The 21,516-nt window shown below is 36.7% G+C and overlaps 1 protein-coding gene across 2 annotated transcripts in view; it reads right to left on the reverse strand.

Annotated features, from left to right (window-relative positions):
- The window catches only part of UGGT2 (UDP-glucose glycoprotein glucosyltransferase 2), a 176,922-nt gene that overhangs the window by 50,014 nt on the left and 105,392 nt on the right, over nucleotides 1-21,516 (reverse strand). For both annotated transcript variants that reach the window (XM_036831997.1, XM_036831998.1), the window contains exons 22-27: nucleotides 19,137-19,268; nucleotides 13,588-13,712; nucleotides 11,694-11,789; nucleotides 7,010-7,112; nucleotides 3,527-3,606; nucleotides 1,237-1,420 (exon numbers count right to left, since the gene is read on the reverse strand). In XM_036831997.1, the coding sequence (XP_036687892.1) occupies nucleotides 1,237-1,420; nucleotides 3,527-3,606; nucleotides 7,010-7,112; nucleotides 11,694-11,789; nucleotides 13,588-13,712; nucleotides 19,137-19,268 (720 nt within the window). The remainder of the gene's footprint in view (nucleotides 1-1,236; nucleotides 1,421-3,526; nucleotides 3,607-7,009; nucleotides 7,113-11,693; nucleotides 11,790-13,587; nucleotides 13,713-19,136; nucleotides 19,269-21,516) is intronic.

Genomic DNA, 21,516 nt, shown 5'->3' on the forward strand with positions numbered 1-21,516 from the left:
CTTTAAAGTTATTTACTGATATATATTGCTGAACTCTCTTAATGAAGAACCAATAGACCAACAGAGATCCAACTAATCATGGAGGAAACAGGATTTTTTTTACTTCATGCCAAATACACTTCTGAACTTTCCCTCATGGATTTCATTATTTTGCTCTCTTTCTATTTTTTCCCTCAATTTGAAGGACCGATTTCTGATGACTGCTATGACTGAGTTTTAGGTTCCTCTCTGGGTGGGTAAAGTTGGTCGTATAGCTGAGTGTGTTCCAGGGAAGTGACTCAGGATCCCACAGAATCTACACATATGAGTGAATCAGAAGAAAGCTGCCTAGAAGGAAAATCTTTAGACAAAAGGCAACACATGAAAAGCATGAGAAACAAATAATGAACTATCTTCACCAAATTATTAGAGGTAAAATGTTTATGCCTGGGTCAAGGTTAATGGCTACCTTCTGAAGGAGCTGTCAAATGCAGAACTGGAAATAGGTCAGAGGTTGTGCAGGACCAGGCAAGGGGGAGGACAATGAGAAGGAAGTACTGCCCCCAGCCCCCCCCAGTTTCTAGATACCTGTCTTCTAGGTAAACTCTCCTAAAATGCTTCTGTTTTTTTTGTGCTTTCTGAATGCCTTTCCAATTTTGAATAGAATGTTTGGAAAGACTCCGAATATTATAAAATAGTCTCCTCTCGGTGGTTTTGTTTTGTGTGTGTGTGTGCTGTGGATTGAATGACTACAGGTGGGGAAGAGAAGTCTGGTCATTTACTGGACAAGGGTCACACTGGAGGTGGTGGGAAAGAATGCACTCAGCCCGAAGTATATGAGCAAACTCTTTCCTGCTTTCTACCCTAATCTCATTAGAACTGCTTCCTCTGGCTATGAGCTGTGGGGCAAAAAAGAATTTCAGGTGAAACTGTCCCTCTCTGAGTTAAAAACAAAACCTGAAGGGCAAAGGTACTTAATGGTTTTGTCCTAAACTGCCATTCATCTGTCTCCATAGTTTCTACACCGTTCATCTTAGGGTAGCATTTCTGAACCAACAAAAACAGTGAGGGCACTTAAGAACCCATAAAACCAGAGAAGCTGAATTTGGAAGTTAGGGAAACTCCAAAATCAAAGGAAAGACTGGATCAGGACCTAGAATCATAAAGGAGAAAATTCTGGTGAGCAGTGAGTATGCACTTGGTACAGTAATAATAGCTCATAAGAATTTATCCTATTCCTCTTTCTTTATAACTTACATCCTTTAAATGAATATTATCAAGGTCACAGTTGCTGTGTACTGTTTCAACCAACCAGCTTTCAGGAGTAATCATGTTGAGGGTTAGAAGGGGTGATTCAGGGATATCCAAGAATTTTGCCACTGGTCCAGTAACATCATTAGGTGGTAACATCAATTCCGGTTCCAGAACAAAACGGTAAAAGCTGTTGGTAGAACATAAATAAAATACATAGTGTGACCAAAACTGAGATTTCTTCTAAAATATTTTAAAACTGAAAATGGCTTAAAAACATGACCAGAAAGTCTTAAGTTAAAAACACGCTAAAGAAGTAAAACACACTAAAGTCTTAAAGACTAAAAACACGCTATACTGAAGTTAATGCTTATGTAAATGGTAGGCAATCATTATTTTGTTTACACTGTTATCTATTATAAGACTGTGTGTATTATATACCCTTGTTAATTATTTCTTAATGAACACGATTAGAATCCCTGTAAGATATACTGACTTATGCAGGTTCCAGCAGTTTATGATCTGTATTCACTCACTGATCTTTCTTCAAAGTTTGAGCATGGTCTATTTTTAGTGATTTTTATTAGCTCTTAGCACCATTAAGAACATGAAGAGAAATGATAACCAGAAAGCAAGTAAAATTTAAGCTAAAATTCTGGCACTAATTTAAAAAGTGCAATTAAAAACAAACAGGAGTGAGTTTAAAGCAGCTGCTTATTAATAGAGCTTTTAGAAGTACCAGCAATCTTAATGTATTTAGCCTCACCCCCTAGTATCTTAACGTAATAAGAAATAGTTATAATACTAAGAACATTGACTTTCACTATTCTGGGACTATAATCAAGGTGTCCGCTGTGCTGTGGTTATCTCAAGGCTCCATGGGGGAAGGAGCCACTCCTAGGCTCCTGCAGTTCCTCAAGGTCCACCGGCATGAGGGCAGTAGTTCCTCACTAGTGGTTGGCTGGAGACCTCCTTCAGTCCTTGCCACAAGGGCATCTCCAGCAAGCGTAGAGAAGCACACAAGAGCAAGAGAGAGAGAACGCCAGCAAGACAAAAGTCACAGCCTCTTACAACCTAATTGCAGAGGAGACGTTCCATCACTGTTGCCATATTCTGTTCACTGAAAGCAAATCACCAGGTGCAGCCCGCACTCAAGGAGAATCTACGCTGAGTGTGACCCCAGGGGCGGGCATCACTGGCAGCCGCAAAGCTGCCTATGGCAGGCAGGCCGGCAGAGTCAAAAAAGAAGAGTGGGTAAGAGGAGACCCTGGAGAGAACACAGTCCAAACCAAGTACCTGGTACTGTCAAATGCAGCAGAAACATCATTAAGTAAGAAGTATCCCATGGATGTTGCAAACAGCAATTTCTTTGTGATTCAGTTAAAGCCCAACTCCAGTGGGAGGTACCAGTGAATGAGAGATGAAGAGGGGGCTTGGCCACGCTTCTGCAAAGCTGAGATGACAAAGACTGGAGAAGAGAAGGAAAAGCCAGGGCTCCAGAGGAGAGGAAGTTAAGGGAGCAGTTTATTTCTTTTTAAAAATTGAATAACTCTTAAGACTGAAAGAAGAGGGCTAGTAGAGAGGTTAGAGATACAGAACCAGGAACTATGTGATAAAGCAAGGATTCAGAACAAATGGGAAAGCAAAGTGATTCAGTTATGCATATACTGTATATATATTCTTTTTTATATTCTTTTGCATTATGGTTTATCACAGGATATTAAATATAGTTCCCTGTGCTACACAGTAGGACCTTGTTGTTTATCCATTCCATATATAATAATTTGTATCTGCTAACCCCAAACTCCCAATCCATCCTTCCCCCAATTCCTCCTCCTTGAAAACCACAAGTCTGTTCTCTGTATCTGTGAGTCTGTTTATGTTTTGTAGATAGGTTCATTTGTATCATATGTTAGATTCCACATATAAATGATATCATATGGTACTCGTCTTTCTCTTTCTGACTTACTTCACTTAGGATGATAATCTCGAAGTCCATCCATGTTGCGGAACCCACTGTATATTTCTAAATAGGTATTCCTAGATCACATTTTTAAAAACACCCACGGATGAACATAAAACCATGTAAATTCTGTAATTAGACTGGGTCAATTTTACTGGTTAGGTTACTTTAGTTTTATATCAATTAAGGTTAATAAGTTATCTCTGATCTTCTGATCTATTTCAGTTAAACATTTTGTGAAGAAAAGAACAACAGATGCAGTAATTATGGTCCTTTTTTTCCTTTTAGCATTTGCAAATTTTTCAAAATGAAATTATGTTCACGTAGACCCACCTCTTCAAAGGGGCTTCTGAAAGCTTACCCTTACAGTTCATGAACAATTTTATCTTCATGTTGATAATCTTGCCAAGTACCTATTAGAAAAAATTTCCATAGTTGAAATTAATAGCTAACACTTACTGAGCATTTACTATCTACCAGCTACTACATTAATACTTGACATCCGTTATCTCATCTGATTCACACAACATCCTTTTGAGGTAGCTACTTTTACACAGCTGAGGCACAGACAGATGTAGTAATTTGCCCAAGATCACACAGTAAGTCATGGCAGAAGTAAGATTTGAATCCACACAGTTGATTTCATTGCCCAAAGGTTATGCTGCCTACCTTTTGCCTAGTGTGACTTTCTTTATTGGTATCCAAATTTCCTTACTACTGAAGAACAAGTAAAATACTTATTAGAACCTTGACTTCAAAGACAACGTGGTGACCTCACAACAACGATGGCAGGGGTGCCCTGATCCCTTTGGAATTTCATCTACATTGTAAAAGACGTAGGAAGGTCTTGGCTACATACAGATAAAATACTCTCTTTTCTTTTCATTTCCCTAGAGCAGCGGTCGCCAACCTTTTTGGCAACAGGGACTGGTTTCGTGGAAGACAATTTTTCCACAGACCGGGGTGGGGGGTAGTTTTGGAATGATCCAAGTGCATTGCGTTCACTGTCACTTTATTTCTATTATTATTACATTGTAATATATAATGAAATAATTATACAACTCACCATAATGCAGAATCAGTGGGAGCCCTGAGCTTGTTTCCACTTGCCACTCACTGATAGGGTTCTGATATGAGTCTGCAAGCAACTGATTTCTTATGGTCTCTGTGCAGTCAAACCTCTGCTAATGATAATCTGTATTTGCAGCCGCTCCCCAGCGCTAGCGTCACCGCCTCAGCTCCACCTCAGATCATCAGGCATTAGATTCTCATAAGGCGTGAGCAACCGAGACCCCTCTCATGCGCAGTTCACAGTAGGGTTCGCGCCCCTGAGAATCTAATGCCACTGCTGATCTGACAGGAGGCGGAGCTCAGGCGGTAATGCGAGCGATGGGGAGCAGCTGTAAATACACAGGAAGCTTCGCTTGCTCACCCGCTGCTCACCCCCTGCTGTACGGCCTGGTTCCTAACAGGCCACGGACCGCCACTGGTCCGTGGCCCGGGGTTGGGGACCCCTGCCCTAGAGCATTGAAGTAGGAGAATTATTAATTTTGATAGTCCCCACCTCCATACAGGTAACAAGTCAGTGAAGATTTGAAAGATATTAGACAACGAAGGACATAGGTAAAAGGAGAAGAATAAAACAGATATATGGAAGGGAAAGGATATAGGTTTGAGGAGAAATTAGAATGTACAGCCCAAGGGTTTAAGAGCTTTGAGTTTTAATTCCCATTCTATCACTCCTATTAGCTACAATGGAGGCTGCTGAGCCACTGTTTCTTCCAAGTGTTAAATGAGACACTAACCATTTTTTCCAGGAAATTAATTTATGCTTTATAGCACAAATTTACAGCATAAATTTTCTCTATAGTAAGAAATAATAAGCTATGTGAAGTTCTGAGTTGCTCAGAAACAAAGTATGCTACTATTACCAATGATGTAAACTGGAATGCAATTCCATATTTTATATTTCTGTATAACCCATACTTCTTATTCCTAAATTCTATGTTTACATAAAAGCTTCAGAGGTAAGTAATTTTTTTTGAATAATGAATCCCCACAGGAATAGGGAATCATACTACCTCCATTCCTCATAGGTATGATTACTGATTTCTGTTTTCTAAAGAATAATATGAACAGCATGTCTAAAGAAGTTAAAGTTTGAAGGTATACAAATGCAGAAAGAAAGAATGAGGCAAGTAAATCAACTGTGGAATTAAGTTTGCCCTGATTATACACTGAATAGGTAGAATGGCAACAGGTTTCCAAAATTATTTGTACACATTAATAAATGCATTTATAACAGATACCTATTATCCATTTTTCCTAATCGATTTGAAAAGGCAAACTAATTTAAACATTTTGAAATTTTGATAGAATATACATCAGTATGACCCAGCTTGATCATTTACATTTTTACCAGACTTAATATCTAATTACTTTTGCCTGTTTCCAAAAGTAAACTGTCAAAGAACAAATAGTTCCCTCTTCTGAGAATATTTTTTGATTGTGTCTTTAAAAAAAGAGTATTGAGTAATTTCAAACAGAAGTATCCCCAAACTTTAAACATCATCAGAAAAAAATATATAGCCTTCTAACATAACTAGCTTCTTCAAATTTAACTACTGAAAGCTGCATCACAATTTGAATTTTTAAAATTTTCAGTACAAGGATAAGCCACATAATGTCCTTTCAGAGTCTGCTATCTGTCTCCTAAGATTCATTCTCCTCTACTTTCCTAGGGGAAGAATCTTGTGACTAGGTGCAGCCGGCTGGCTAGCTACATTCTGGTCAGAGGGATGCGACTGGATGGAATATGTTTGGGGTTGGGCCCTTGTTCTCCCCTTCCCGCTGCAGAAGTACAGAGATCATGTTGTGATCTTAGACTGCTGCAAACAAGCTGCTTCACGAGGATGGCTGAACAGTACAGAAGGTGTCTTGAGTCCCTCACGTGTGGAGCTGCCTTGGCAACTCCAGGTGGCTTACACTTGGATGGGGAGATGACAGAAATCAACTTCAGACTTGAAGGCACTGTTACTTTGCTTTTGTTACAGTGGCCAAACCTCTTGAACATAGCCTTCATGTTCTTTCTTCCACTAGCTTCACCTGTTTGGCTAATGTTACTTATTATACTTTAAGCTTATTATACTAATTACGCTTAGACATCAGCTTCTCCACAAGCCATTCTCCACACCTGGGGTAATAAGAAAGATGACGATGCGAAGATGCTTGTATTAGTTAGCTCAGGCTGCCGTAACAAAACACTGGGTGGCTTGAACAACAGAAATTTATTTCATGTCAGGGTGCTGGCATATTCAGTTTTTGGAGAGGGCTCTTTTCCTGGCTTGTAGGTGGCTGCCAGGTGGTGGTGTACTCACATGAACTCTTTTTTATGTCTGTGAGGAGAGAAAGATCTCTCTTCTCCTCTTCTTATAAGGCTATTGATCCTATTGCATTACAGCCCAACCCATAGGATTTCATTTAACCTTAACTACTTCCCCAAGGCCCTATTTCCAAATACAGTCACACAGGGGATAGGGCTTTAACATATGAATTTTGGGGGCGATGGGGACAACAATTACGTCCACATTAACACCTAACCTGGTACTGCCGTAACACCATAGGCGTACCTCTATCATTTCATTTTCTACACTGAAATATGACAATCTATTTAGAATGTTGTATGAAATAAAGAATCAAGAGCAAACATTTGATTATACTTGAAAACAGACCTGAAAAGATTACAAATTTCAAAATAAAAGTAGTATATATCATATAATAAATATATATAATATTTCATAAAATATGATATCTTACAATCAATAACTGTGCCATCTTCTGTGCTTCTCTTGTCAATGGATCAACAATAGCAATGACATCAAAGGACATATCACTCTCCTGAGAATTTATCTTTATAATGCTAGAAAAATAAAAAATAAGATGAACAATGGTCAGTTAAGTTTATTCAATTGCCTAATTAATCTTAGCTACGTACATTCTTATAAATTTCTTTCTTTCTCACTGGATTAAAAAATCCTGGTTATTTCACAGAAGAAAATGAAAATTTAAAAGTCTAATGTTTGCATTCAATAAATTAGAAAACTGCAAAGAATTAGAGAAAATGAAAGTAAGAAATTATGGACGAATGATTTTTAAAAAACTCTTCAAAGAACAATACTATTATAGTGAACAAACTCTTGATAATTTTAAGCCCCCCAAATTCTCATGGACCATACAATGTAAAAAAATAAAACAAAGATGCTTTTGTGTTAAATATATTTTCTCAGATTTGAGAATGACAGAATTAACTATTCAGTACTTCTATTAAATTTACTAGTTTTAAAAACCCAACATATTATAACAGGAAAGCTCAGGGGTGAAAACACCCAAATTTTTCATATTATTTTGACCTAAGTCATCCTCTCCACACCTCCTCCCCTCTGACCTTTCCATTTTGTCTTTCACTGATCTAAGTTAGAAGATGGACTAATCTTTAAAGGAAAATCATTAAAAGCACAGAAAAAGCCAGTAGGAGATAATCCATTCTATATTTAATTTAATGAAAAGTTTAAAGGATATATTTAATTAAAAGTACAGGATAGTCCAATTGATTACTGTTTTAACACTACAATAACATAGGAAATCAGTTTTTTTGGAGATGTATAAATTAAATATCTTACATATTACAAAGGTAAAAAGATTACCAAATCAAACTGTACCCCTGTAAGACTACAGGGATCTTAGTCTTCTTTGGTACAAGAAGACTATAAATATCTAGACTTCAGCAGTGAAATAATTTCTCAGCAATCAAATAAAAGCTAATATAAAATTCACTTCAAATATGGGTCTTCTGACATAGAGAGATGAAAGACATTTTATTTTATATGCAGTTGATAAGATTTAATAATGTTTAAACAGGAGCGTCAGAATCAGACAACAAATCCTGGTAGATAATTGCTGCTAGAAACAAGGGCTACAAATCAGATGTTTTAAATTAAAGAGACTATCTACAATGGTTAATTCCTTTAGTTTTCTTGGTGAAAATTTTACAAATTACTGTCATACGTGTAGCACTAGTCAAAACTGGTTGTTTTCTATATGCTTCATGAGACATTACTATGGCTAAAGTAGGCATCTGTTTACAGCTACTTTAAGTTTCTTCCCCCAGACTACTGCCAGTTCTGTGAGGTTCTATGAATCAGAACCCCATAGTTCCTACATCTCCTATGTAGTATGTGTGTTGGTTAGGCTGAACGACATTTTCCAGAATTCCCTTTCCTTCACGTTTCTGGCAGGTGGGCCAGAAGAGAGATGCTCAGGATATGTGGAGGGCAGGAGGGGGGCGGCAGCTATAATCTAGCTCACACACTTTGTTACTGATCCGCTTACTCAGCGTCGTTGGCATGAGGCCCCCACTGGGTCTACCTTCCCCAAGATCCTCCGTCTACTCTCTGGCTCCTAGGTCATGTGTGTGTGTGTTCAGCATTGTGATAGGGCTCCCACCCTCTGCAGGACACCTGCTATGTACCAAGGTCAGAGGCAACAAGAACTGACACAGGTTTCGGTCCATACTTGTGGGGTTCCAGCTGGCTCTTGACAACTCTCTCTTGCTCTCTCCCCTCTTGACAACTACCTCTCTTCCGAATTGCCTGCCCTGTGAACTTAAATTTCCAGTATCAGGGCTTCCCTGGTGGCGCAGTGGTTGAGAATCTGCCTGCTAATGCAGGGGACACGGGTTCGAGCCCTGGTCTGGGAAGATCCCACATGCCGCGGAGTGGCTGGGCCCGTGAGCCACAACTGCTGAGCCTGCGCGTCTGGAGCCTGTGCCCCGCAACGGGAGGGGCCACGATAGTGAAAGGCCCGCGCACCGCGATGAAGAGCGGTCCCCGCTCGCCGCAACTAGAGAAAGCCCTCGCACGAACCGAAGACCCAGCACAGCCAAAAATAAATAAATAAATAAATAAATAAATAAAGATTTACCTTTAAAAAAAAAAAAAAAAAATTTCCAGTATCAGAAGTCAACAGCCTTACACAGACTACTTAACCAGCTCCCACAATTGTGTAACGTCAAATCCTATAACAATTCATTCACACATACATACATACATAAATTCTTATCTATACACTTCCCAATAAACATATGCATACATATATACCACACATGCACGTGTGTGTGCAACAGTGATTCTACTGCTCTGATTGACCCAGACTACACAGCCCAGCATTGCTATTGTGCTTCTCTCTTTTTCTAGGCTTCCAACACAAATGAAATCCAACAAAGTCACTGTTTCTTCAATAAATTAAGACCTCCAATCAGATTATCATTAAGTCTTGCTGACCTGGATCCTACATTTAAGGTAAGTATTCACATTTCTCCCCTGATTAATACGAGTTGATTTTATGGCTTAACTTTCAGGTTCAATCTTATTTCTCTTATTTCCAAGTTGTGAGAAGCACCTCATTATTTGTGTAACAAATACACATAGCTACAATGCATTAAATAAATATCTACTATACTTAAGACAGTAGGCCTGAATCTCATAAAATCCCTGAAGGGTAGGGATCATCATCTATATTTTATAGACTAAGAAACTGAGGCTAAGAGAGGTCACATAGCTAGGTAAGTGGTACACTGGGATCAAAAAGCTGTTCTTTTTTTTTTGACAAGAAAGCTCATGCTATGCCATACAACCAAAGTTGATATGGATAAATAGATCATACCAACATGTGTAAACACACAGAACGAAAAGTTAAATACCTAAATTATACACATGAACTCAGAAAAATGGAAGATTACTGACTTTGCATTTTAAAAAAGGCAGGCATTAGATGAGTATGTATTATTGTATAAACATAGATGCATACCAATACACATATACTACACATCCACTTATAAATATTTGTAACAATGCCCCAGAAATAAATAGAAAATAACTGGAGAATTGTAAACCACTGTCACAAAGTCACATCATATCCTTCTTCTATATAAAAGAAGGCTTAAAAGCAGCAGGACACGTTGATTGATGTGAGAGCTAAAGAAAGAAAGCAGAGACTACAACAACAATAACCTACGAAAGATCAAATGTTTCAGACATTTAATGTGGGACTAAACAGCTCCAAACATATCAAAATTCCTAAATATAACATAACCATGTAACAGTATAGTGATTAATGTTTGCAATGATAGTTGTGAATAATTTGTTAAATTATCTCAGCATATGGTATTAAAGAAATCAAAGACGTTTGCAAAATGAATTCCGCTAAATGTGTTTAAAATACTTAAAATTGAAAGTATTAAATCTCAGTTCAGTTATCTGAAAAAAATAAAAACTTCATTCCCAATAGTGCTAGATAATTTCTTTAGAAAGTAATTTTTCCTAAGAATGATACTACTATACATGTGTGAAGACACCTCAAAAGATAGACCTTTTACAGCCAAAGAACGTGTTATCTGGTAATACAGTAAACAGAAGCGATATAAGATTGCATCTACCATAAAATCAGAAAACTTAGAAGGAAGTGCCAGCCATTTTAAGTTTACAATAAAGTAATTTGTCTCATTTTAGTTTTATAAGAGCAGTGATTAGAAAAAGATAATAAAACATGTCTATAGTTTAGTTACATAATGTCTGATTATTTTTTCCCATTCTAAGTGGTCCTTAATTTTTAAATTAAAAAAAAAAAGTTCCTGCTGGGGACTCAGATTATTTTATGTATGTAGATAGAGCTTGATGAATTTTATTACAAGTATCTTAGAGGAGAAGTATTATACAGTAAAATTATGAACTAGTTTATTATCCTAAAACAGTATTTCTCTGATGGCTCTTTTTGGAAACCTAACTTTTATGAAATAATAAATTTTTAACAAAAAAAGGGTGCCATGAATAAGTTACCCAACTGCTGAGTTTACCAAAAATGAACTTTTCTTTTGTTTTCTTTTAACCACACCACATCTCATAATCGTCAATATGTTGATGCACACTGAAAATCTCACTCCTCCACCCCAAAAGATTCAGTATTCTCTAAATTTACTTGACTACAGTTTTTCCCTCAGAAGATATCTGTCAACATCTCAGAGTAATGTTCCATAAAACACAGTTTGGGACATTCTGGTGTACATGTCTACACCTTATTAAGCAGAATTCTTCAGTAACTGAGCCTTTTATACATTGAGAATATAAAGATATTATTATTTATAATGATTATACTGCAAAAATTCCAAATGATCTTGAATGTGGAAGAAAGAATAAGACAAACCATACTAGATTTAACTTACTTGAAACTTCATATCCTATATATATATCTGTGTGTGTATATATATATATGTCATTTATTTACTAGAATATAATTAAAATTTCTTTTCCCTATCTTGTCAAATACATTTATTCTCTAACAACTTTTAATTCTACTTTAACTTTTGCTATATTGTGAATACCTATGGCAACCATAATTCAGTATAGGATGCAGTGACAGAAAAAAACACAGCACTAATACATCTTACCTGTGATTCTCCTCAAGAAATGTGATATCATACCGAGATGCATGTTTAGGTAAAGAGGAAACAAGGGCATCGATTTTCATAACAAGGTCACTCAGGCTGGAGAAACAAGATAAATGAGTTTTTGGGGGGGAAAGAAAGGTCCATATTTCATGTCACAATTAATGCCTCAAGAAAGGGGAATTTAATGTAAAATATCTCCAATAGACAAACTGCATATAAATGACCTTTCTTCCAAACTTGTATAATTTGTCAAAGTAAAATGACTGCTGCTTTTAAGGTCATCCTATTTTTTCTTATCATTGATATGATATTTAAACACATAAGTGTTCCTAATAGTGTCTATAAGAATATGGAGAATCATTCAATTCAAGTCCATATTTGCTGAGTGCTGGTTATATATCCAAGCACTGGGACCCATGTAGCAAAGAAAGAAGAGCAGGAAGAACAAAAATTAAATGATAGAATAACTACTTTCAAAGAACTTTTAATAGAGTTAAGAAGCCCAGATTTCTTTGGTTTCAAGTTTGTTTGAAAACTAAAATTGTAAAAAATAAATACCTGGATTAAATATAACCAAATTAAAAAATCCATAATAGAGAAAATGTATATGTTCAATGATATGCTGGAACAGAAAATGTTAGCTGAACTTTAAGAAATGTCCCCCTCCACCAAAAAAAAAAGAAAGAAAGAGAGAAAAGATAGGCATCTCCATTTTATAAACGAAGAAATTTAGAGTCAGAGTGGTTGAGAACCCTGTCAGTACTGTCAGCATCTCTCTACTATACCATGTTTTGCTGGACTACAGGTCCTGTACACTGTATATTATTTTTATTTGTAATACCTACCATATCTTTCACAGAGCATTACATTTAATGTAATGTAATTTAATGCCACTTAATAAACATAAAATAAATGGGTTAATCCAAACCATAATCTACTCCTAAACTTTCTTAAGGTATTTATTTATTGGCCACACACTCTCTAATACGTAAAATTGTAGGCATGTTGGAGGAGGAGCAAACATAAATTAAAACAATCATATGAAAAGATACTCAACTTTACTGGAAGTCAAGGAAGTGCAAATTAAAACAAGATGCAATTTCACATCCATCAGATAGGAAAAATTAACAGGTTGCGTAACACCAAGTATTGGTGACGACTTGGGGAAACGAACTCTTATACGTTTCTGGTGGCAGTGTTAATTGTTGCAACTCCTTTGAAGGACAGAATTTAGCAACATCTGGGGAAGCCGAAGGTACATCTATCCTACAGCCCAATAACAACACTTGTCTACTCTAGAGAAACTCACACATTGTACAAGGACACGTGTAAACCAGGTTCATGATAGCATTTACATAATAGTAAAAAACTAAAGCCAAGTTAACTGTACTTCAGTAATGGAGTATATAAATGAACTGCAGTATATTCACAAAATGAAATACTAAAAAGAAACTGAAATGAATAAGCTCGCTCTATATACATGAACATGGATAAAGCTCTTATGGAGGCAGACTGCAAAAGGAGCCTATGTATAATAGCATATCTCTAAAAAAGTCAAGACTTTAACACAATAAACACTAATAATAGATATTTACATATGAAGCAAAAGTATAAACACATATATGGGAATCATGCACACAACATTTGAGAAAATGGGTACCTCTTAGGGAGGGAGGAGAATGGGACAGTCAAGACAAATAAAACGAAATATTAACATCTACAGTTTGGTAGTGGTAAGCAAATGGTTATTGTCTGCTGTTTCTTTATATTCTCTACATGTCTTTTATTATATCTTCTGTGTGTATCTGAAACATTTTCTAATCTTAAAAAGAAAAAATCGGATACAAAATACCAAACTCCAAAATGAATTGCTCTTACAATTTTAAATACTTACTTCTTTGAGTTGACTTCTGTATTTTCAACAATGTCTTCAATTTCCTCTACCAAATTAGTCAATGTTATCTTTTCCAACAAGTAAAAATCTTCCTCACAGAAATCTTCATCTAAAGGTCCTAAGAACTTAAAAGCAGTTATATTATTGTATATCTTCTATAAGATACCAATTTGGGACAAGTATTTTCTTATCAAATAGATATTTCTTTAAGCAAATATTGATTAGAGATTAAACAGATGGTGGCTATTAATCCCACCATTTACTAAGTCCCCTGGGAAACAAGAGAAAACTATTTCCTCACTTTGATATTATAAATAACATTTGCATCAATACCAAAATCAATGTGGCAAAAAAATCAGCAAATTATTTCCATTTGAAAGTTTTACTTTGAGACATAATGCTTCCAAAAACCTAAGGCTTTTCATTCTAAAGTAAGTTATGAAAGCAACTGTCTATATTCCATAAGTCTTTTAATTTCAGTATTTTCCTATTTAATCTGTAAATTGTAGTCTACACTATGTAGATATGAATATATAAACAAGGCATAAAGGAGCAAAAACCAAGAAACAAATCCCATAATTAATAATACCAACCAATCTTCATCTAACTGATGCTGTATGAACTGTTTGGAGCACAGCAAGGTCTTGTAGGTTAGCTTTAAACCAGTAACTACAGAGCGGGGAAGCTGTAAAATAACCAGACACCTGAATTTCTCAGGATAGCTATCCCACCACAACCACCCCAACTCTACTACCGTTATCATTTTCTGGAAAAGCTAATACGTGCATCATCATAAATATTATTAACATAAGCCTGATGTAGAAGGTGAGCCCTGACATAGTCGTATGCACTAAACAATTAGACTTAATGACAAACAACTAGAAAACACGTCAACCAGAATGAAATGGTTGCAGTGGATTTTTTTTTTTTTTTTTTTTTAATTTTTGGCTGTGTTGGGTCTTCGTAGCTGCATGTGGGCTTTCTCCAGCTGCAGCGAGCGGGGGCTGGCTACTCTTCGTTGCGGTCTCTAGCTGCGCAGGCTTCAGTAGTTGTAGCACGCGGGCTCAGTGGTTGTGGCTCGCAGGCTCTAGAGCGCAGGCTCAGTAGCTGTGGCGCCCGGGCTTAGTTGCTCGGCAGCATGTGGGATCTTCCCGGACCAGGGCTCGAACCCGTGTCCCTGCATTGGCAGGCGGATTCTTAACCACTGGGCCACCAGGGAAGCCCTGCAGTGCATTTTCTTACTTCCCCTTCATATGCTTCTGCAATTAATATTTTCTAAAAATTACTGAAGTATAGTTCTTGAATCTTTTCTCATTTGCTCACATCAAAGGTGATATTAGCTGCAATGCTGGCATCCAGCTAAACAAATACCATGTTTCACTTTAAACATAAAACCTGGGCTCTAAAAAGTACAAAAATGGGCACTGTAATACTAAAAGTACACATATAAACATTGTATTTCCTTACGATTTGCTATCATTTTTAAGGTAACTTTCAGAGCACTTTTAATGCTGTATTTTTTTGACTGTGAATAGGAGAGGCCTGGAAAATAGCTGAATTTTATCTATACCACTTCTAGTGACCTGAGTAGTTTTGTTAATAACTTAGAATAAGGAACTAAAATCTCAAATTATTTTCCTAAGGGATGAACAAGATTGGGTATCTTTACTGATTAAATTCACCAGAAAACCGGCTCTATTGCACCTATGTAAGTTCAGTGTCAAACAGCTAGCAGAAACTTGGTTCTTCTGTGTCTTAGTTCTTCTACTTAAAGATGAATATGATGTTTGTGGAATAAAGCAACTTAAATAGTATAAAATCACATAATGGCCAAATTAGGAAATGGAACATTAAATTTGAAAATCATGTAACAGTACAATAAAACCTATCTGGAGCTTAAATCTTCTTTACAACGCTTTGGAAATGTGATTTTTCAGTTATACAGAATAACTGCTATAACAGAAATGCATTACCTCATTTGACAGATCATTACAATTTTAGAAAACTCTGTTAGAATGTTCTTCCACATACTGAGCTAAAAATCTCTCCCCACTCGTGGAAGTTGGATCAACTGGGCTTGATTCTATGCTGACTCTCAATGAATACAACGCAAATCAAGTCTATAAATGTACCCATATTTCCCATGATAGCCTTCAAATATTTAAAGAGAAAACAGAATGTGTTTTATGTGTAAAAGTATATTTAATCTCTCTGGCAACTTTAAAACAGACTATTACCTTTTCCACTGTGCAAATGAGGAAACCAAGTCTTGCAAAGGTTATACAATTAATGGTGCAACCAGAATTTGAATCCAGATTCGCCTGGCTAAAACAAAAAGGCCTTGTTTGTTTCCCTTCTCTCTGCCACACCATGTCTTTCATCAATTTGTAAATATGTAACATGATAAAAATAAATATAATTATAGCAATAGCATTATTAAGGGTTTTATTTAATCTTAAAATATATAGATTTTTAATTCTTTAGCATGGCAGTAAGAAAGTATGAGATCATCATTACACCCCAGGTTTGATCATTTATAAACAATTTTAACTTTGAATATGTTTCAATTCTAACGTAAACATTTGGACAGGTTCAAAATGAAGATTGATTCTATAATGTCAGAATTATTTTAATCATTAAACTATCTGGTTCAGAATTATAACTATCTCTTACAACTGTTATGATTATTGTGTTTCATAGCATTACTCTGAGACACAGTATAATATTACATTATAGTTCATAAACCATAGTACTTATTTTCAGATATATCATACTTTTGTATTCAAACCACAGTCCTACAAATAAAAGGATAATCAAAATAACAATTTTCCATTAGTCGACACAAAAAGTCAATGTAATCTGACTTAATATCTATCTCTAGCCCCAACCTCTCCCCGAATTTAACTCATACGTTCAGCTGTCAACTCAACCAGTCTACTCAGAGGTCCAGAACTGAACACTGAACTCTTAATATGTCCAGAACTGAATTCTCTATCTGCCCTCTCCACTCCTTCTGAACAAGCCCACTCCTCCTGCAGTCTTCCTTACCTTAAAACAGTGGCGGCTCCATTCTGCCAGTCACGTAGTTCTCTTACATCCCACTGTAAGTCTGTCAGCAATTCCTGGTCATCCTCCAAAATACATCTCACGTCTACTTCTCCTTATTTCCACTAGAGCCATTCTGGTCCAGGCCACCATCACATCTCACTTGGACTACTGTAATAGCTCCTAACTGGTTTCCTAACACCTACAGTCTATCCTTGATGTAACAGCCACGAGTGATCCAAATGAAACATCAGTTCATGTCAATCCCCTGCCCAGAACCATGGGCTTCTCAACTCATTCAGAGTAAAACCCTACCTGACCTGGCCCCCAGGTACTTCTCTCCTGTTCTCTTCATATCTGCTATTCCTAGAACACACAGATGTGAGCTCATCTCAGGACCTTTGTACTCACTGTTCCCTCTACCTAGAACGTTCCTCTTCCAGATATGCAACATGGCTTGCTCCCTCACCTCCTTTGGTTCTCTGTCCAAATAACACTTTATCAGTAAGGACACTATTTTTTTTCGGTCCCTGCCCACCAAAGTGTAAACTCCACAAAAACATGTTTGTTCACTACTATACTCTCAGATTCTAGAAGAATGTTTGGTTCATGGCAGATGCAAAATTATATCTAAATGCTTTTGTCAATTTCAAGGAAAGTGAGAAGAAAACAGTTCTAAGAGAAATAAGTTGAACATAACTATAATATTTGTTAGTACTAATATTGATAACAATATCTGAATTATATTAAACAATGACAAAGAAAACATAGGGTAGCTTTTCCGTAATGTATCAACATAACCAAAAGGCAAGGTAACAGATACAGCAGGCTGTAATTTTTTCTTTTTATCTCTTAAAATGTCTGACAGAGCCGAAGGCAGCCATATACTTTAAAACTGTTCTAAAAAGTTAGATTTCTTCCCAAAGCAACTGTTGAAAAAAAAAGTAATGCCATTTTTGGGCTTTCACATAGCTCATTATCAAAATTCACTAATATTTTATATTACTGTAATAATAAATGGCAACTGCTGTCACCAATTGTAAAATAGCACTGCACACAGATGAACCCGTGTCTAACTATTTTTAGGAGCTAACACAATTAGCTCAAGAGCTGTTACACTGGGCTTCCCTGGTGGCGCAGTGGTTGAGACTCTGCCTGCCAATGCAGGGAACACGGGTTCGAGCCCTGGTCTGGGAAGATCCCACATGCCGCGCAGCAACTGGGCCCGTGAGCCACAATTACTGAGCCTGCGCGTCTGGAGCCTGTGCTCCGCGACAAGAGAGGCCGCGATAGTTAGAGGCCCGCACACCGCGATGAAGAGTGGCCCCCGCTTGCCACAACTAGAGAAAGCCCTCGCACAGAAACGAAGACCCAACACAGCCATAAATAAATAAATTAAAAAAAAAAAAGTCTCTAATATTCTATTAAAAAAAAAAAAAAGAACTGTTACACTGAAGCGGAAATATGTGATTTGTGGATGCTTGTGGATATGAGTCCCTCACTATTCTCCAATTTCTATTATTTATAGATTCAGATAAGAAGGAATAAATAAGCATAACTTTAAGGGAATGATGATACAGGAATGAAGCACGCAGGTGAATAGAGCTCATAAAAATGCAGAAAACAGAGAAAACACTACAGCTTTGAAGATGATATAGGGATACATAATTTGATGCTTCAAGCAGAGATAATGTCAAACACACTGCATTCGTTGATTTCTAAATATACCTAAGCACCAGATTCAATTTTTAAAAACTTAAACCATTCCTGAGAAAGAAAACCAGACTATCATACTAAAAAATACTAATAAGTAGCTATCATCCACTAATTTTGTATGCATCTATTAAAACTCCCTAATTAATCAGAAACACGTTTGTGATATACTAAGAGAAAAAAGTGTGATATAAAATTATATATATATAATAGCATTACAATTATGTATTTAAAAAGACAGACATGGCTATGTAGAGTAGAAAAAAGGGTTAGACGGTAAAACAATAAACTATTAATAATAAATTTTATTAGGATGGTGGGAGTGATTTTTACTATAGATTTTAAAAGATTATATTAATAAATACTACTTTTTAGTTCAAAACTTGCAGTATTGTTTTTAACATAATCAACTGTAGGAAAAAGCTACAAGAAGAAAAAGATGTCAAAATGTACTTTTTACACCTACTTACAACAGTGATCAATTACAATGTTGTAATGTATACAAAATTGTTTGTTCTAATATTTATATTATAAAAGCCATCCCCAAAGAACACCCTCAGCCGCATTCGATGTTATCACCAGTGGGAGGGAGGGGTGAAGAGACAGGTACTGTGCCACGAGCTGGACATCTCAGTGGCCATGTTATTTACGCTGGGACCTGTCTGGCGTGTCCAGCACACGAGCACCGTCCTCTGTGTGTGCTGCATCAGGTGTGTTGTGACAGAAAACGTTTGACACCCCTGTATCACAGTGTCACTGAGAAAAGTGAGCAACTGCTTTTTTTTACTTACTTTCCCATTGCTGACAACACCTATTTCTCCAGGACGCAATTTAAGTACATCTTGACAGAACAACTGGTGAGTTCGAAAAATATTCACTCCGATGGTATTATATTTTTTCTCAAAAGCATTTTTATCCATTCCCTAAGGTATAAGTTAAGAATGACAAAACCAGTAAGAGAACAGTAAATACATTAAATAATTTTTTGAACATAGTCTACTTTAATATATTAGTATAAAATTTAAAATTATATTAACTTGTGATTTTAAAAAGTACTATTTTGTTCTGAAACCACATTTAAAAAAAGAATCCTTCTTTGGCGAGGCAATTACAATATCTGTAAATCCTGTTACAAGGAGATACAGTTTGCTACTCATTCTTTGAGAATTTTGGGTGGATTACTGATTAGTAAAATGCTAGGAAACATCAATTTAAATAAAATTTAACATTAAACAATGAAATACAATGTTTATTAAATTCTGAATTCAGTACCTCCATTTTGGTGGGTTCAATTAAAAAAAAATACTGTTTAAAATAGAAATACTCTGCTCATTCCATTATACCAATCCCATGAAACCAATTTAGTAATAGTGCATTTAAATTCTGAAATACAAAAGTAATCTTCTCCATCTCAGTGTATATCAAACTTTAATATGCATACAAACCACCTGGGTGTAGATCCAGGGAGGGCCTTACTTTCTGACTTTCTATCGCGTTCCTGGTACTGGTGCAAGGTCAGAAATGTTCCCCTGCGCTGTCCGACACACAGCCACAGATGGGTACTGAGCGCTTGAAACGTGGCTAGTATGACTGAGAAACTGAATTTAAATTAAATTAAATTTAATTTAAGTTTAAAATAGCCACATGAAGCTAGTGGCTACAGTATCAGACAGTGTAGCTCTAGATCTTTATTTCCAAAACCTCTGTCTCAGTCAACCCCTCTCTGACCACAAGCTGCTGACCTTCCAGCCCATTCATCCCAGTGTCACCAGACCAACCATTACTCAACGCTTTAGTCCACTGACCCTACCACTTATTTACTGTCCATCACACTTTCCACATTAGCATTTTCCTCCTAACCAAGTTAGACCCCAGAGCCCTTTACTATAACAAAAACATTCCACGCTCAGCTCCCTTGGATGCTTCCCCTCAATTATATTCACCTGGCAAAACCTCAACTCTGGTTAAACACAACTCTGCTAACTCTGCTTACTCTGCAACTGGATCCGAACAGCGTTAGCACAGCTGGAGAAAAACATGCAGCCAACATTGATCTCACTTTCAATTTATGGTCATTAACCTCAAGTGGGCCCTCAGAAATCTTACTATAATGTTTTTAATTCACTTTCTCACTCACAGAATCATAGAAAAATATCTGACATTTTCTCCTCTACCCTCGAACCTCTAAGAGCACCTACTCCCATTCTAATAATTAGCTAATGACTTGACTTTCTTTTGAGAACAAAATCAATCAGAAGTAAAGTACTCATCTTGCTACCACCACATAAATCTACCCCATTCTTAAGCCAATACTTACAGCCTGTGCACTGGATCCCAGCACCTCTTACCTACGCAAGAACTATCCTCCCACTTGGCTCCGCTCCATATCATCTGCTCTCATTTTCTGGATGGACTGTTTTCATCAGCATACCAAAAATAAGTGAAATCCTTCCATGACCTCAAGTCCTATTCTAGCTACAGAATATTTCTCTGTTCCTCATACAGGAAAATTCCTTTAAAAAGCTACCTATACTTGCTGTCTCTGTTTCCTGATTTCCTATTCTCTCTTGAATCCAGTTCACATTTATACCTATCACTTCACTGAAAGTGTTCTTATCAAAGCCACCAATGACCACCTTAACAAATAAATGGTCCATTATGAAGTCTAATTTCAAGAAATATGGCATAGTTTATCATGTCCTCCTTGAAATACTTGCTCCAGTTGGCTTCTAGGATATCACACTCTCCTGGTTATCTTCCTAACTCAGTGGCTGTTCCATTTGTCCCCTCTACTGGATCATCCTTTTCTTGTGTTCCTCTACATGTTGGAATGTTCCAGGGCTCTTTTTCAGTCCCTTTGTTCTCCAACCCCTGCCCCACTCACTTCCAAGGTATTTCATCCAGTTTCTTAGCTTTAAATTATATATAATGTTGATGACTCTCAAAACAAAACAAAACATTATACCCTCCATTGATTCCTACACTTATTTACTAAATTGTCAACCCAACATCTCCACTTGAATGTCCAACAGGCATCTCCAACTTAACACATACAAAACTTAACTCTTGATCCCCTATGTATCCAAATCTTCTCTTCATCAAGACTTCCCCATCTCAAAAAAAAGACACCACAATTCTAGCTGTTCAAGCCAAAATCCTTGAGTATTACTT

Source organism: Balaenoptera musculus, chromosome 18, assembly GCF_009873245.2.
Source record: "Balaenoptera musculus isolate JJ_BM4_2016_0621 chromosome 18, mBalMus1.pri.v3, whole genome shotgun sequence".
Classification (NCBI taxonomy): Eukaryota; Metazoa; Chordata; class Mammalia; order Artiodactyla; family Balaenopteridae; genus Balaenoptera; species Balaenoptera musculus.